General features: G+C 37.9%; 1 protein-coding gene across 1 annotated transcript; it reads right to left on the reverse strand.

Moving 5' to 3' along the window:
* Positions 1-1,730: 1,730 nt before the first annotated feature.
* slc25a23b (solute carrier family 25 member 23b) lies at positions 1,731-15,560 on the reverse strand. The gene is made up of 10 exons (XM_060892451.1): positions 15,025-15,560; positions 8,756-8,879; positions 8,241-8,328; positions 8,028-8,139; positions 7,783-7,941; positions 7,332-7,478; positions 6,411-6,524; positions 2,605-2,772; positions 2,207-2,357; positions 1,731-2,119 (listed from the first exon to the last, which is right to left on the reverse strand). Exons 1-10 carry the CDS (start codon positions 15,223-15,225, stop codon positions 1,938-1,940), a joined length of 1,446 nt encoding a protein of 481 aa, XP_060748434.1. The 5' UTR covers positions 15,226-15,560; the 3' UTR covers positions 1,731-1,937.
* Positions 15,561-17,446: the final 1,886 nt, after the last annotated feature.

A 17,446-nucleotide genomic window follows, 5' to 3' on the forward strand; every position in this document is an offset into this window, starting at 1 on the left:
GGGATAAAAGTATAATGGAAAAAGAAAGACATTATAAGGTATTGTTGACTAAAACCAATAGAAATAGATTTTATACTGCTAACATGCATTTGATTCAAATAATAATTATTATAATTATACAATCATTCTCAGTGAAAACAGGATCAGAATCTTTTCTTTTTCAAATTTCAAGTTTTTTGAACGGGGAGAACATGCAAACTCCACACACAGACAAGGCGGAGGCGGGAATCGAACGCCCAACCCTGGAGGTGTGAGGCGAACGTGCTAACCACTAAAATTTAAAATTAATTTAAAAATATGAGCTTAAAATTTAAAATACTATATATCTATCCCTATCCCCAATGTAAGCTGGAGGCGACGGCGGCAAGGAAACTCCCTGAGATGATATGAGGAAGAAACCTTGAGAGGAACCAGGCTTAGAAGGGAACCCATCCTCATTTGGGTGACACTGGACAGCAAATAATGTAAATGTAAATAATGTCCTTTCTACAACAATTTATAATAGTGCAACCGAGAGCTCCTGAGGAACTAATGGGTCATTGCAATCTCTGAGATCAGCACAGACCTGATTGCTGATAAAGACCAGACCATAGAGCTGACTGACACAACATTGACATTGTTTCAAAGAAGGGATGACAGTCTCTGGGCAGCTCCATCCACAACAATCTCAATATAGTATGTTCCATATGGACTCTAGGAGAAGGGGGGGCAGGCTACGGTACCTGGTTGACTGGTAGGGGTACGGCCAAGAGGAAAGGTCCTGGGTCAGTTTTAATGACATCCTTGACCCTTTACTCACTTCTGATTTTCATAAGTAAAAACCTGAACAGCCTGCTCCAAGACCCAGGGGCCGCCCTAGGAGAAGTAGAGCACCAGGAGGTGTTCCGGGTTGGGGGTTGGGGGGTTCTGTTACTCCAACCCTCACTACCCCTCCACCATGACGTCAGAGGGAACTGTCACCAGAGTTTTAGCACTTTCTGTAACACGGAACACATCCGCATGAGTGTAACGCCATGTTGTAACGCATTGTCTGGTTCTGCTAATATACAAAGCCTTTGCTTTTTTGCTCCTATTGCTATGTGTCTTGACCATTGATTGTTTTACCATTTCTGCCTTTGGATTAAGTGTTTGATTTGTTTGCTGTGGACTTTGTGTTTCATTAAAGCTCCACTTATTCTACACAGATTCTACTCTATGTCATGCCTCGGTACAGTTAGATATGAAAACTTCAGAATTTTTTTTTTCCAAATGCATCTTAGCACATAAAGCTACAAATATACCTTGAAATGTGACTAATTTTAAGCATTTATTAATAGACAAATAATAGCATTTAATGCTTGAAATAAGCAATAAAAAAATTTACACATAGGTTTAAAACATGTTATGCAGTGCTAGCATTTTTTTACTATTCAACAAAAACACATTGACATAAATATATAGAGCAACTGCAAAAATAAAATCTTCAATCAAAATTCCCACTTTCAACATGCATTAGTTTGCTGATAAAGGCAATATCAGTTTAAACACTGTATTTCAACATTCAAGTGTTATCTATTAATCAGCTTACTTACAAAAATGTCAATAAAGCATTGTTTAATTCTGTAAAAATAGTTCTCTGAGCTTGTTAAACAAGCATTTTAATATGCAGCTATAGCAATTAGTAATTACATTAAAACAGGATAAGGAATGTGTTTGTAACACATCTTAAAACCAGTAAAATGAAGTGCCATTCTTCCATATATTATTAATAAGTATACTGCAGATGATTGGATGTAATGTAGATTAGGTTCTGAGCATTTTGATGCACGCCGTTGCCTCTGTCTCCTTCTTCTAATGGTTGTGTAAGTCGTCTTGGTTTATTCTTCATTAGAGTCTTCGAAGGCATGCCCACAGTTTCTAATTTTAATTTGTTGTTTGTCGTTCTGTGGAAGGAGTTTCTATGAATTGACTCCTAGGACTTTCTTCATGTGCTCATAGACCACATAGGAAATACTAACAGCAGGAATGACTTTCAGGAAGTTGGGGGCAATGCCACGGTACAGACCTGGGACACCATCTTGAGTCACTATGTGCTTGAACTGGCCCACCATGGAGAGTTTTGGAGCACCCTCGGTGGAAGCTGCAGAGACAAAAGCACAGGATACCATTATAGAAATATGCAGAGATATGCAGGCAATGATCTTCAGTGACTGAGGACCTCACTCACCCTGCGCCTGCATGCGAGTACGAATAAGGGCTAATGGGTAACTGGCTAGCTGTCCACAGGTGCTTGAAACAGTTCCACAGCCAAGCAAAACCAATACACCAGGATCAGCTGAACCCATACAATACCTCTGCAGCCAGGCATTTTTCAGAGTCTGTGGAGAAATGGGAAATGGGAGAATAAGAAAAAGAGAGATAATTGGAGCAGACCAGGAAATATTAAGAAGACAAAACAAAAGGCATGGACTTGAGTACAAATGTGTAAGTACTTCATGTATTTTGTAACTGCTATGCTGGAATAAACCTCTTCTTATTCATCAAGATTTTCACCCTCATTGTTTTATTTTATTACAAATGACAGAATTGAGTTGTTGCACATAGCATGCACTTACTTGAACGTACCTCATAAACAGCCAGATCTATGCCAGCATAAGGAATGATGCCAATTGTGTTGGGTATGTAGCCCCTGTAGAAGGCTCGCACTCCTTCCTTATGCAGAATCTGCTTTGCACAGTCTACCATCCCAGAGTATTGCCCTGTCTTTCGTAGAGTAAGACGTGTCTTCAACACCTAAGAGAGGATTGTACAAATAATGAAATGAAAGAAAACTAGATGATAATTATACAGCAAATTAACCTACTGTTACATGTTTTGTTTCCAGACAAAGGAAGAAGCAGAAGAAAATTCTTATTTTTTGAATCATTCCAAATTTCTCAATTTAATTGCACAAAATTCCACACTTTATGATGATGGTATCCACTTCCATGTCTAATTTGATTACACAGCTGCCAATCAGATATGATGTGGCTCAAGTCCTTGCAAGGTTTAAAAGTCTAAATGGTTTAATGCCAGCATATGATTCAATTCAATTCAGTTTAATTTATTTGTATAGCGCAACCCGGAGCCAGGGCCAGGGAGCAGACAAGCGGGCTAATCCGACCGTCTGAGTCGTCACCCAGGGTTCACAATATAGAGACTGTGACTGTTTCCCGAGCTAAACAAAAAACTATAAACACTCAGAAAATTTGTTTTATTATAATTTTTTTTAATTTAATATGTATTATTATTATTATTATTAGAAAATTTGTTTTAGTAACTTTATTAGCATAAAATTACATCATATTAAAAATCACAGCCTGCACCTTTGTGTTTATATGCACTTTGCATATGCATAGAGTGTTTTGTGAACCGGGATATCTGGATGCTGTCGGCTTACCACTCCACCCCCCCAAGTCGCTCAGGTTTGCAGACTGTGGAGTGGTGGGACGTTTTACATCCTAGGAAGTCCTCATGTCTGTGTCACCTTCTGGCTCTAGCCTTTTAGGTATACTGTCATAGCTCATCTTGCTGGAGTCCCTGTCTGCACTTTGTACATAATTTACATTGTCCATCACCTGAGGATCCTCCCCTTTCTCTCTCTTTCTCTGTTGAGCTATACTGTATATGCCACTCCCGAGCTCCCAGAGTTCCAAGTTCCTATCCTGATCAATTCTTCTTACGGAGCTACTTTGTCAGTCCTCATGAATACTGATAATATAAATAATATTTTGTTATATTCTGATTTAAAACCCTTTAAAGTTAAAAAAGTGTAAAATATATAACAAATTATGATGCTGAAGATAAAATCCACTTATTCCAAGTATATCCAAGTACTATAGCAGAGCTCTCTCCTCCTCCCACAGCAGATCTCTCACCTTTTCCCTTAGTCTCACTTTCTTACCTCTAGAGGTTTCCAAGGGAAGATGTGTAAATGGCCTCTTATTATTGTCTATTTTTATTTCCTTTATTTTAAAGTATGCATGGGAAATAGGGGAGCTAGTTTCATAAATATCAGTGAAGAATGAAAGCACATGTCATGTCTGCATCTTAAAAGACATTTTTGTTAAACTTTTGCTTGTTCAGTACCTGACTGAAAGAGGCACATTAAACAAACAAGATGAGCTCACTAAATTGCCTCTCGTCTATACAGTGCTCAGTGTCTGCCCCTAAGTCGATGCTCCAGCCAATCAGGAAGGTGCTGCTCTCATGTCTTGCAGCACAGCACAGTCTCCCAACAGGCCTAGTAACTTTGTGACAAACCAGAGCCAAGTTCAGAAGGCAAGCAGGCTACACCAACCATCTGCTAACTGAAATGAATCGTCACCCAGGGTTCCACAAAATTGAGTCTGAATCTGTTCCCTTAACTAAACAAAAATTTTGAATGAAAGTTTATTTTGGTAATCTGATTAGCATTAAATTATATCATAGTGAACCTAGGAACTGAAGCTAGTTAAGTGGTTAATCATTAAATCTCCTACATCCAAAGCACATATTAACAATAAGACAATAAGTTAAGAGTACTTATTAACAATAAGTGCTTTTGATGTAGGAGATTTAATGATTAACATGAAATTAACAAATAAGATGTTGAACATTTTGTGTTTATCAGAATTATGGATTAAACCAGATGAGTATGAGGCATTAAATGAAGCTAGTCTGCCTGGATACATCATTTACATATACACCAGCCTCCCTGTCACAGTTATTTATGATGATAATGTAGGTGTGATACAAAAGAGCTAGACCTAAACATAAATTCAATGTGTGTAAATGGTTCATTAAACTAACATAACAAAACCCACAAAAAAAATAAGTCTACTGAGTCAACTACAATAATTATTATTTACAGAACCCAAGAGCCACATTCTGAATTCCTCTGTGAATTTCAGGATTTCATATCAAACCTTGTTGTTTCTTTAGACGAAGCAATCAAAAATTCATTTTTATAACCCAGAAGACCCTCTGAAAACAGCAGTTGCCTCTGTTCTGGATTCAGTATGGGCTCTTCAGAACGTAACCACAGCCTCGTATAATTCATTTCAATTCAATTCAATTCATTTTATTTGTATAAAACCTTTAACAATTCACATTGTCTCAAAGCAGCTTTACATAATTGTAGAAACAGAATACAATTTTTAAAGATTAAAATCAAGTTGCTATATATCTCTAACATCGATCCCTAATGAGCAAGCCAGAGGCGATGGTGGTAATTAAAATCACTCAGATTACTCAGAGTCAATGTTTACTTTCGCTATAGACAATGTAGCTACACTTTATATAAAAGTAATTAGAGAAAAAACTAGAACCCTGCTACAATAATTACATATTCAGCTTACATGTTCAACAGACTACAGACACTAGAAAATTAGAATGTACGTAAATGTGTCAAACTGTCAAAACTAAACTAATAGTATGTCATGTATCTTGGAAGCAGAGCCTCTTGAACCAAGGAAATGTCTTAGTGCTGCTAGATCACTGTGTGTGTGTCTCTCTCCACCATAATTGAAGATAACAAAAATATAAAATTAAATTCAATTAAAAAATAATACACAAATAATGACTGGCCTATAAGGCATTGAGCAGTCTTGCAATGCAGTTCCTGAGCAAATGTTTGTTTTTTATAATCTGCCTTACCTACTTTGATTAAAAGGTGAATCTGTTGGTACTTGGTGAAGGCTATGCAGGCCCCAGAGCTTTCTCTTACAAAGCAAAGTTTAAAAATCTCAAATCTTAAATCTTGGCTGAAAAAACATTTGTTCAGTCAAGCCTTTTGTGAATAGTTTTTTCTGAAGTGAAGGAGTTATTAGATTGCTCTGTTATCAGGTACAGTATCTGAACATTACAAGTGGAAAAATGGTGGAAATCAATGCACCCTGAAATCAATGCTCAGTTAGTGTCCACCATTTTTCCACTTGTAATGTCATAGGTGAACATCTTTAATGCATATTCTCTTGACATGTAGATAGATTAGGCAGATAGTTTGATGGACGGAAGTACAAACAGGCAAATGGGTAAATCGATAGAAAGCTATACAAACTGAAGTAAATTATGTAATGACACTATTATTAGATATAACTATTACTATTATTAGATATAACTATTAATCTTTATATTATTCTTTATAATAACCTTTTTGTTCTATGTTTATGTTCTGTAAAGTCAATTGTAAAAAGCGCTATACAAATAAACTTGAATTGAATTGAATAACAAAGCTGAAGTTTTTTGGTTTATTTATTTGGTTTATATATACAAAGTTTTTTGGTTTATTTATTTTATATATATATATATATATATATATATATATATATATATATATATATATATATATATATATATATATATATATATATATTGAGAAGCATACAAATTTAAACTTTTCTCGTTCTTACCTCCATTGGGTAAATGATAGTTTGAGCAGTGGCTCCAGCCAACGAACCAGCAACAAACCTCTCCTGAACCCTCAGTGTTCCCCCTTCTTTGGAGCCTCGCATTAGCCACTTTATCTACAGGATTTTACATGACAGGTAAAAGGATGCTTACAAATTTATAATTTTGTCAATGTATAAATATGTAAAACTGCAGAACATCAACTTTTTTTTTTCTTTTTTGCAATGCAAGTGTTATATGTAATGAAATAGAGAAGGAGCTGAAAAAAGGATCACTGTACTGGAATGACAGCAAATGGACACTGTATTACCAATAATTCCACTGACCACTTGCCAAAATGATGGTTATATATTGACCAGCTTCAGTTACTAAACATGATATTTTCATATTGGTTACACAATAATCAATAATCCTGTAGCACTGTCAGAAAAAGAGCATCATTTTTGACATTTCTGAATCGCAGGAAATCAGGTGTTGGCATGAGCATAGGAGAATGAAAATGAGTGATTTGAATACAATGAACTCAAATGTACATTTACTCCGGCTCTTAAAGCAAAACAAAGCATTTAACATTTAGATTTATCTCTATTTTCCTTTGCACACACTTTTCTATTGCCTGTTTGTCTTGGTAGCAACTTCAATTCTACAGTCAGTATAGCCACTTGGCTTGGGCACCACCGTTTGACAATCATTGATAGTGCAACATGCAACTATAAATGACAGTTTAGCACACTGTGGTTTACATGCTAAGCAGCAACGGGTCTGTACCAAAACTCCAGTGCTCTAGTTACAGAGTAGTTCTGTCACCATCACAAAATCTAACATACTGTAGATAACCATGGAAGCTGGCAAAAGAGCAAGAGGCAAAGTTGTATATGCACACACAAAAAAATAAAGCACACATTCACTGTGATGTGTCCTACTTGTTCATATGCCATAAACTTGATTGCAGACTCAGGAGCAATTTTGACAACATTTATGCCATTGCCCCTCCATAAGGACATGACACCCCCCTCCTGCACCATTCGCTGCAGTCCACACCACAGACTCAAACCTGCTGATCCATGAACCTGCAGCAACAAGAAAACACTATTAAACAAAAATCCTTCACAAAATAAAGGAGAAGGTGCTGAAAGGATTTTGACAAAATAATCTTTACTTTACAAAAATATTGTGCCTGTATAATGGAATAGTTCATTGTTCATTGTCTGAAAAATTACTATTATTGACAAGCTATCCAGCTAGCATAATTCACTTAAACATAAGTAGATTAGAGTATGTATAGTGGGGTAATATATGTTCATCACATTTTATTATTGGTAAACTTGCCAAATCAACAGGAAGAAATAACTTTGACAAATGTTCTGCCTTTACCTGTAAAAAAACTTTAAGTCTGTCTAGCGGAGCAGTTCCAGTTCTGGACACAGCTCCTGCAATCGCGCCTGCAACTAGTTGCCTCCAGACCAACCCTGCCCTGTGCTCGCGTTCAGAAAATTCATCCGGCACTGTCAGGTGTTCTCCTATATCAAGCATCTACAGCAACAGGTATCAAAGTATTTTTTTTTTTTTTGTCAAAAAGGTGAACACAACAAATGAGCTTTCACTTTTGAGAAACTAACCAAAGAGTGCTTCCAAAAGTGAGCAATTTCCTCCATGTTGTGGAATGGATTGAACAGGAAATGGTCTCGCCATTCATTCCAGTTGATGGTCATTGTGCCATCTCTGTCCATGCTGAAAACAAACAAACAAAAAAAGATTTTACAAAAGAAATCAAACTAAAGATTATAATTAATCAGAAGACTGAATTTGTGGGCCTTTTCCGAAGCACAAACCTTTGCAGTATCCTGGAGGCCTGCTCAATCGATACTTTAACACCCAGACTTCGCAAAGACTGCTGGATTTCCCCTACATCTATATGACCTAAATAATAATAAAGCACATCATTATCTTCATCTTTGTTAGACATCAACTATTATATAAAGAATAGCACAATGTATCAATGAGTTACTGCTCCTGGATGCATATTAAGAGAACATACACAAGATTCACTCATTTGTTGATTGTATAGTACTTTCCTCTGGGAGCATCTAGTCTACTTTTTAAAAAAATAGTCTTTTCTGCTTCTTTTATCAAAATGATCATATAAAGTATTATTATCAGAATACAACATATCTTTTGATTACTGACACTGACTATGTGCTTTTTCATTCATTTCAGAGCTTTTAGATTTGGAAAGTGTCACAAATCAGCTTTACATTACTCAGGGAAAATACACACAGACAGTAAATATGATTAATGGTTGATGTTTTATGTTGTTTGTTTTCCTTTGTGTGAACAGCACACAAACCATCATTGTTGTTGTCCAAACTGTGGAACATGAGTCTGAGCTCTTTCTCGTGGGTGCGCAAGTACTCTGTGAATTCCTCAAAGTCAAGCTGTCCATCATGATTGGTATCACTGACACGCACTATCTGCAAGAATGAGAGGCATCGGTCAGGGAGAAGTGAGATGTAAGGGAGAGGAAGAAGAAAGAAGCTGGGGTGAAGGAGGAAGAAACAGGATTAAATTGCACAAGTGAGACAGGAATGGTGATTTGTAAAGGACATGAAGAGGTTAAGGAAGATCATAGTGAAATATTTTGATAACAGTTATTTGAAAATATCAGCATACTTATATAATGTAGTTAATTATGTTTAAACTGGAATTTATTTTTGTTTGGAAGCTTCATTATTTTGACATTTTAATATGTATGAGATTTAATCGAATCAACAGAAATTCATCAACAGAAATTTACCAGGCACCAGAATGGAAAAGATTGATGCCATAACTTAGCATTTATCCATTATTTCAAGAAACAATTAAATGCAAATGAAATCCATAATACATTTCATTTTATCAGTTGTCATAATATTTATTATAAGTAGGTTGTTTCACAATTGTATGTATGACGGTGGAAAAGTATGTAAAATTGGCACAGCTGGGACTACAATATGTAGCTATGCTTTGAGGCCTTGCAGCAGTAACCCAAGCACAATGTGGACTAGTGTTAATCTCTCCTCTTGCATTACAGGACATGATTAGCACAGTCATAGCCTAAGTGCATGGCCACACAATGCTGGCACACAACAACACCATTCCTATCAGAGGGAAAAGAGTCTCCAAAAGACGTTTTGTAGTTTTTCAGTTTTCATAGGACAGGCTCCTGGTGATGAAGGAATAAATATAAATAATATGTTTATATACCTTTTATGTTATATTCCCACGTGTGTTTGTTTCCACTGTGGTTTCCAAGTGACCCACATGGCTTGGCAGTCCTCTGCTTAGTTGCATAACCACAGTTATATATGTAACCTACTGTTCTTCTTCCTCCTTGACGACTACCCCCATTGGTTTACAGTGGAATTAGTGAAGGTCATGTACTCGAGTTGTTTCAAGCGTTTGCAGCATGTCCTGATGCACCTCAAAAATTATTTAGATACCATACTGTGGCAAGTTGAGTTGTGGTGGGCTGAGCAAAAATTTTGTTTGTAAATGCTTTCATTATGCAAGGTCAGTGTGTGGGTCTGTGAAAGCTGGAGTCTGGAGCCAACATACAAAGTGCCAGATAGTACTCAAGGGGATATACCTCAGACCTTCCAACACTGGATTTATGCAGTGTTTGTACTTTCAAATCCATGCTTTGGGAAGGGGCACAGGGGGTTTGAAAGTGAAATGTATTCACAGGTACATACACACTTATCCTATGGTACCTTACAATCACAATTATTCACAATCTTTCCAAACCAGTAATCTAGGCAACAGATAGGTTTCCAGGTCTGGGTTTCAGGAGTTTGCGACAGATTTAAATCTTGGTGGGTCACACCATAATCACTTCTAGGTATGATACTATGAGAATCAATGAACCAGTTTTTGGTACCAAAAAGTCTAAAACTATCAAAAGCAGGGTACCTTAAATTAGAGAAAACACTAGCCCTGTCAATACTCTGCCCGGACTTTGGCCATGTGCCTTTTGTTTATGTTCTTTGTTCAGGTGTCTGCTCCGCCCTTGTCTTTTCCTCCCCGCCTCTGCACACCTGTCCTTCATGTCTGTTAATTATTTCTATTATTTAGTTGAGCCACGTTGCCTTGTGCAGCGCGGAATCCTCTGTTGTCCTTGTCTGCTGTTGTCTTTGTCTGGTTCGTCTTTGTCCTGTTTCGTGTTTTTTAAGTTAATAAATCCTGTTTCTGTTAAGCTGTCCTGCATTTGGGTCTGTTTTTACCCCCGCGTTCGTGACAAGCCCTTTGGTGATGTGCATCTTGTTGTAGATGTCATCTAGTGAATCTGGTGGCCATCCCAATCTGCTGTACATTTGCTAACGCCTTTCGGTGAAGAGGTCACTAGTCAGCACTAATCAGCACTCTGATACACGTTATTGCAATAAAATAAATTTTAAAAAAGTAATCTTTTAGCTGTTAAATGTCATAATGTCTCCATATTATACGCAGAGGGAGTTCTCTATTCTGTGCATTGTTCATGTCCCACCTTCCATAAATGAAAATAGACTCCATCCGCACATATATTGTCATATACATCTTTGACATATATATGTCAAAGATGCCTTCAGCAACAAAGTATCATAACCTGGTGCCTGTAACACTCCTGTATAAGCCCATGGTACAGCAGCAACCAGTGAAAACAGGAAAGTGAGAAAGTGGTCTCCTGAGGCAGTTGAATCACTGAAGGGATGCTTTGATTTTACAGAGTAGAATGTGCTCTATTTTCCACATGGTGAGGTCTGGTGACAGACTATATGAACTTCTGTGTAGACAATGTCATACTCTCTAAAACTGTATACTGCTTCCCCAGTAATAAACCTTGGATCAGTTGAGAACAGAAAACGCTCTATCTAACTTGCCTCCAGTACCTCTCATCTCTGGACAACAGCAACTCGTTCAATCAGCAGTTCTCTTACCCCGTACACTCTTCATCTCTACTCACATCTCTACTCTTCAACTGCCATTACTTCACACACCTTGTACCCCATTTCCACCAAAAAGAACCGGGTGCTGGTTCAGAGCTAGTACTGATGCTGGTTCAAAGTTGGTTCCACTGGCGAACCTTCTAAGAACATTGGACAAAGACCCACACAACCCTCCCCCTAACTGACAGACCAGAGTTTGTAAGATTCCATGGCTGTGTCAGATATAGCTATGTGCAGCACTGGGGCCCTAAAAGGACTGTACGGATTCTCTTCCTTTTTAACCTGTACACCTCAGACTTTTATGTCCTGTTATGTTCAGAAATTGTCCGATGACATGGCTATAGTGGAGTGTATCAGAGCTGGGCAGGAAAATGAGTACAGGTGCTTGGTGCAGACTTTGTGTGGTGTGAACTTTGCTGAGAGAAACTTTCTGGAACTAAACATCAGTAAGACTTGGTTGGTAAACATCAGTAAGAGTTGGTGGTGGGCTTCAAGAGGTCCATGTCCCACCTATCATCTGTCAGCATTGATGGAGAGGATGTGGAGGTTGTGATCTGGGTAAAAAGTCAAAAGTCATCTCTACTTTTTGAGATTGTGGCCCTCTGATGTGTGCGCATCACTCCTGTAGGATTTCTACCAGTCAGCTGCATACAGTGCACACTTCTATGCTGTTGTGTGCTGGGGAAATTGTAATGGAGCAAAGGCCGAAAAGAAACACAACAAACTGAATTGGAGGGCCAGCTTTGATACTGGAGTCTAGCTGGATCCATTGGAGGTAAAAATGCTAGTTGTCATGGACAGCAACTGATTTATCAAGACAGAACCAGGTCTAGAGCATCGATTATTATTATTATTATTATTAATATTATTATTATTATTATTATTATTATTATTATTATTTGTATTAAATTGTTAAATTGTTAAATTGTTAAAGAGCTAAACTGAGGTGAACTGAGCTGCTAAATGCTAACAGAATGTTGAATTTTTTATTTTTACCCACTGTATCCTTGAGCTGAGTACTGTCACATGTGAAAAAGGCTGTTTACATGCAATCTGTTGCCTCACATATTTAGTTTGTGTTTTAGACAGAAGGAGATAATCATCGAGCTAGAGTGGCCTCACCAGGTATCAGCAGCAGATGGTGCAAAATGTTTTCACCAATGCCATTTGAACCATTCAAGCATGTCATGCCATTTGAACCAACCAAACAGCATGCTGCAAATCATTTGGGTTGATAAACACAGCTTCTCATCTCTGTTTATTAACCCAAATGATTTGCAGCTTGCTGTTTGTAGGAATCACATAGCCTGAATTGCTGCCTCTATGATTAATGTTCCCATTGCATATTTTAGTGTTAGCTTTATGTCCTTGTGCGCTATCAACAACTATACCACGGCATTAGACCAGTCTTTCTAAATAAGGAATTAATATCAAGCCTAATGATTTTTAAAACTGCCATTGCAGCCATTACGCATGTTCTTTTTGAATGATTACGCATGATCTTTATCCCTGTTCAATTATTGCATTTTTAAAGGAGAAAGTACCTATGTATATTTCAGATAATTATGGAAATTATATAATAAATGTAATTGTGTATTTTGTAATTGTGATGTTCCTAACATAGTGGAAGGTATATTAAACTTCTGCTAGTCAACATGTCTTATATCAGTTTTCTTATGTCAGCTGTGCACGTAGCATGAAGGCTTCAACAGCCATCGTAAATGAGGACGCTAGTCTCCATAACATAGACACAGATCCCAAGACTATGGCTTCAGTATGTTGTTTTATCAGATCACAGCTTAAATTCACTCTTAACCATAAGTAACTGTATCCAAAGCCGGTGTACTAAGCTCACCTGAGCTGTATACATAATAGTATTGCTCGTGCAATAGTATTGTAAAGGAGCTTACCATTTTCCTGAATAGTGGGATCTGCAGTCATACCTGTTGCGCACTTCACTCTGCAGCATCAGAGGAATGTAATGGATATCCAACAGTATTTCCAGCAGTGTTATGCACACTTTGCATGATGTTATCAGCACTGAGCTGTAGGTATGCTCTGCAAGTGCTTGTCTAACGTCAGGTCCCCAAAAATTTGGTCATTAATTATGTCTATCATTTGATTTCATTTTGGGTAGGTAGATGAAACGGTTCACCATCCTGACCTGAAATACAGGAAACTTGGCAAACTTTGGGAAATTGGGGAAATTTACAATTTGTGATAAATTATGGACTTAGATTTATAGAGCCCACACTTCTACAAACCAAATCAAACACTAGGAAACGTGTATTCTAATTACACACTTATCCGTGGAAAAATACAATCAAATACTAGAGTATCACTAGCTACTGTACATTAACACATCATCAGCTGATGGTGCAGATTTAACAATAAAGGGATTAGACTTATTAGAAAGAAACAGGATTAAAGCGCTATACTCAGCATCATTAAATCCACTTCCTCACCTCCTCAACAACACGGGCATGGGAAAATGGACAAGCATGACGTAGCTAACCACATGAGGTTATGGTCATGAAGTGACAACTTATTATTTGTACTAGTTGCATATTATCCAGGACATGTGTCATAACTGTGATTCTAATTCTAAGAGACAACCCAATTACATCCTTTTTAAAATTTAAATTGGGTCAGATTTGGAAGAACAGCATGTGAAATCCAATTAAAGGCTATCCTTGTTTAAAACTAATCATAAATGCTGAATTGCAAATGTGTGCAAAAACTTAAACAGTGCTGCAAAACTGTTACAAAACATCAATGTTTTTGTCTGGATGATTGTATGCATGTTTTCCCATCTAAATAGTTGTAAATGTTGTGTTATATTTCATATATTCTTTTCCATATTATCTTTCACCCAGTGTTACCTCAGTTTACCTCGTTGTTACCTCACTTTCCTTGTGTTTGATTATTATTTACACCTAACTGGCTAATTGTAAAATGAGATCAATTGCATCCGATTACAGAAAGATTTTTTTATATCATATTGTGATTGGTCCATGTTGGGTAAGAAACTGAGCACAAAGCTTTTAAAATCATCACTGTTCTCCACAAATGATGTATTTGAGCTTGATATATGATAATTAAGAGAGAAAATCTTGTTAGGAAGTTGGAGAAGATATTCAAGGGAAGTTGACAGCGTGATAGTAATAGTATTAGGTGAAACTGCAAAGCAGTACATAACCTGAAACCTGAACAGATTCACATCATTAAAACATTAGACAGTAGATCTCTGAATTATTCAGAAATCTACAAGGGTGTTTAGGTTGCAACTTTAGAAGTTCCTTGTGCTCTCTAAAATCCAAAATAGCTTCAGTCTTCGGTCTGGAGTACAATCACATCACAGTCTTAAACAGATCATCTGTAGAACCACCCCTCGACCCAGTTTTCAAATGACGAAGGCAACTATTTTAGTGGATTAATTAATTACTATAAACAGAACTTGACGTCGCTGCAACACACACGCACACACACACACACACCAACACACACACACCTACAGACCAACACACACACCAACACACAAACACACACTGCATTTTGTTCTACCAGAAACTAGTAGTAAATGTGACAAATTGTAAAATCATTGCTGTCTTTAATTCTCTTAGTTTGTTATGTTAAAAGTCTGCGCGTGTCTCACCTCGTCCACGTCACTACGGACGACCCCCCACGCCGCGAGACCGCTCCGAAGTTCGTTCATATTGATCCTGCCGTCTTTATCCACATCGAGCTGGTGGAACAGTTCAGCCCATCGTTTCTCCCGCTCAGCTTCTAAAGCGCCGTTTTCTTGACAGCAAGCCTGTGTCCAACCAAAAGGAAGCCGAACCCTCACTTCTCCCATGTCAAACACTGAGTTTTCCCAAAGTAGTAGGTTTTTATTTTAATCGCACTAATCCCTCCTGGCGCACTTTATCTAACAGTCGCTGTTGTCTCACCAAAATGACTTCACCATCGATCTCCCTCTCACCTGTATTCCTGAGAAGTGCGATAACTACAAGCTCCAGGAGAAAAGCGACTGAACAAATCCGTAGCACAGCTCCGTTAATTCCGCTCCGACTCCAAGCGCTTTAATCCCGCGGTCACTACAGTGTGCACTTCATGTCTGTCTGGAATATTAATCCCTGTATCAATTGCATTGCTTCTTTGCAGCGATGGCGAAATCCATGATTTGTTCCAAGGACATGTTCCGGTCGGTGCTGCTCGTGAGTAGCTGCATCCTGAGATCCACTCAGTTTACCGCATAATGATGTGCTGCAGCAGTCTCACAACCGACTCCTATTATTCATTACACTTTATTTAACTAAGCAACCGACGTTTGCTGAATCAGTTGAATCTGGTTTTTCTCACCTCCCTCCAATCTGCATCCTCTGTCTTGCGCAGTGGACTGTACACTAACTGACAGTCGAGACAAAAGTAACATCAAATAAGGTTTATTAATTTCCAAAAACACAAAGATTTTATTACTTTTAAGTAATAAAATTCAGTCAGGCTAAAAAAACCTAAAGACATTCATTCATTCATTCATTCATTCATTCATCTTCTACCGCTTATCCGAACAACCTCGGGTCACGGGGAGCCGATGATCTCAGGCGTCATCGGGCATCAACCTAAAGACAAACTTTTAGAAAGTGCTGATCACAAGTGGTGATGTCCAAGAACATAAAGCCAAATGTGAACACAGGAAAAACATTTGAACGTTATTTTTAGTTGTGTCATCTAACACATTCTTTTATTTTTGGGTTAAATATAAATCCATTATGTGTTTCAGGTAATAATGATTCAGTGCCATTGAATAATGATTTAATCCCCAAAGGTCACTATTTGTCCCTTTATCCAGACTTCTACACTACTACTGTACCATTCTCTGTTGCTATGCTGGTACCCTGAAGTCTACATCCTTTATTTTTTTTTTAACAATTTACCTTTCTGTAAGAACATGGATTAGACATTATAGTAGGGGACATAAGTGTCACACAAATGAGGATGGGTTCCCTTCTGAGTCTGGTTCCTCTCAAGGTTTCTTCCTCATATCATCTCAGGGAGTTTTTCCTTGCTACCGTCGCCTCCGGCTTGATCATTAGGGATAGGGGTAGATGTATAGTATAATAAATTTTAAGTTAATCTTTCTGTAATTTAATTTTAAACTTTAATTGTATATATTCACTTTTTTATTTTTCTTCTTATTTTCTTCTTCTTCTTCTTCTTCTTCTTCTTCTTGCTTATTATTATTATTATTATTATTAGGGCCTGAGCACCGAATGGTGCGAAGCCCTATTGTTTTTCCTCGGGAGTATTATTAGGGCCTGAGCACCGAATGGTGCGAAGCCCTATTGTTTTTCCTCGGGAGTATTATTTTTTTTTTTTTTTTTTTTTTTTTTTTTTTTTTTTTTTTTTTTTTTCCCACACATTGGCCAATTGGGGTCCCTTAACATGCTCGAAAACTCTTGAAATTTGGCACACACGTCAGAGTCGCGCGACACTAGGATTGGACAAAGGTTGGAATACGGGCGTGGCAGGGGGGCTCTGTAGCGCCCCCTGTAATGCAAAAACAAACATTGGTGCACAGATCGGGCAATTATGTACGCACATGTACGAGAGTTGGTACGCATATAGATCTCATCGACCCGAACAACTTTCGCGCTCTAAACTATGAGCTCCGCCCAACAGGAAGTCGGCCATTTTGGATTGTTTTATAAGTGCATGCGGTGAACTTTTAAATACTCCTCCTAGGGAATTCATGCGATTGACATCAAACGTTGTGAACATGATGCCAAGACATTGCACTTGCTAAATTGCGAAGGGATTTTTGATATCTCGAACGGTGCTGCCATGGCGAGGCGACAAAATTATGGCGAATTCAGAGAAACAGGAAGTGTCTAATATCTAAAGCAAAAAATGTCTTATTGGGATGACACGCGGTGTGTATGTTCGGCCAAGGATTCCGATCGCATCGATGTGCCTATTGTGAATCTCGGACATAGCGCCACCAACAGGCGCCAGGAAGTGTGTCAGTCACAACAGTTGCATGTGGTGAACTTTTAAATACTCCTCCTAGGGAATTC

Source organism: Tachysurus vachellii, chromosome 18 (assembly GCF_030014155.1).
Source record: "Tachysurus vachellii isolate PV-2020 chromosome 18, HZAU_Pvac_v1, whole genome shotgun sequence".
In the NCBI taxonomy this organism is placed as follows: domain Eukaryota; kingdom Metazoa; phylum Chordata; class Actinopteri; order Siluriformes; family Bagridae; genus Tachysurus; species Tachysurus vachellii.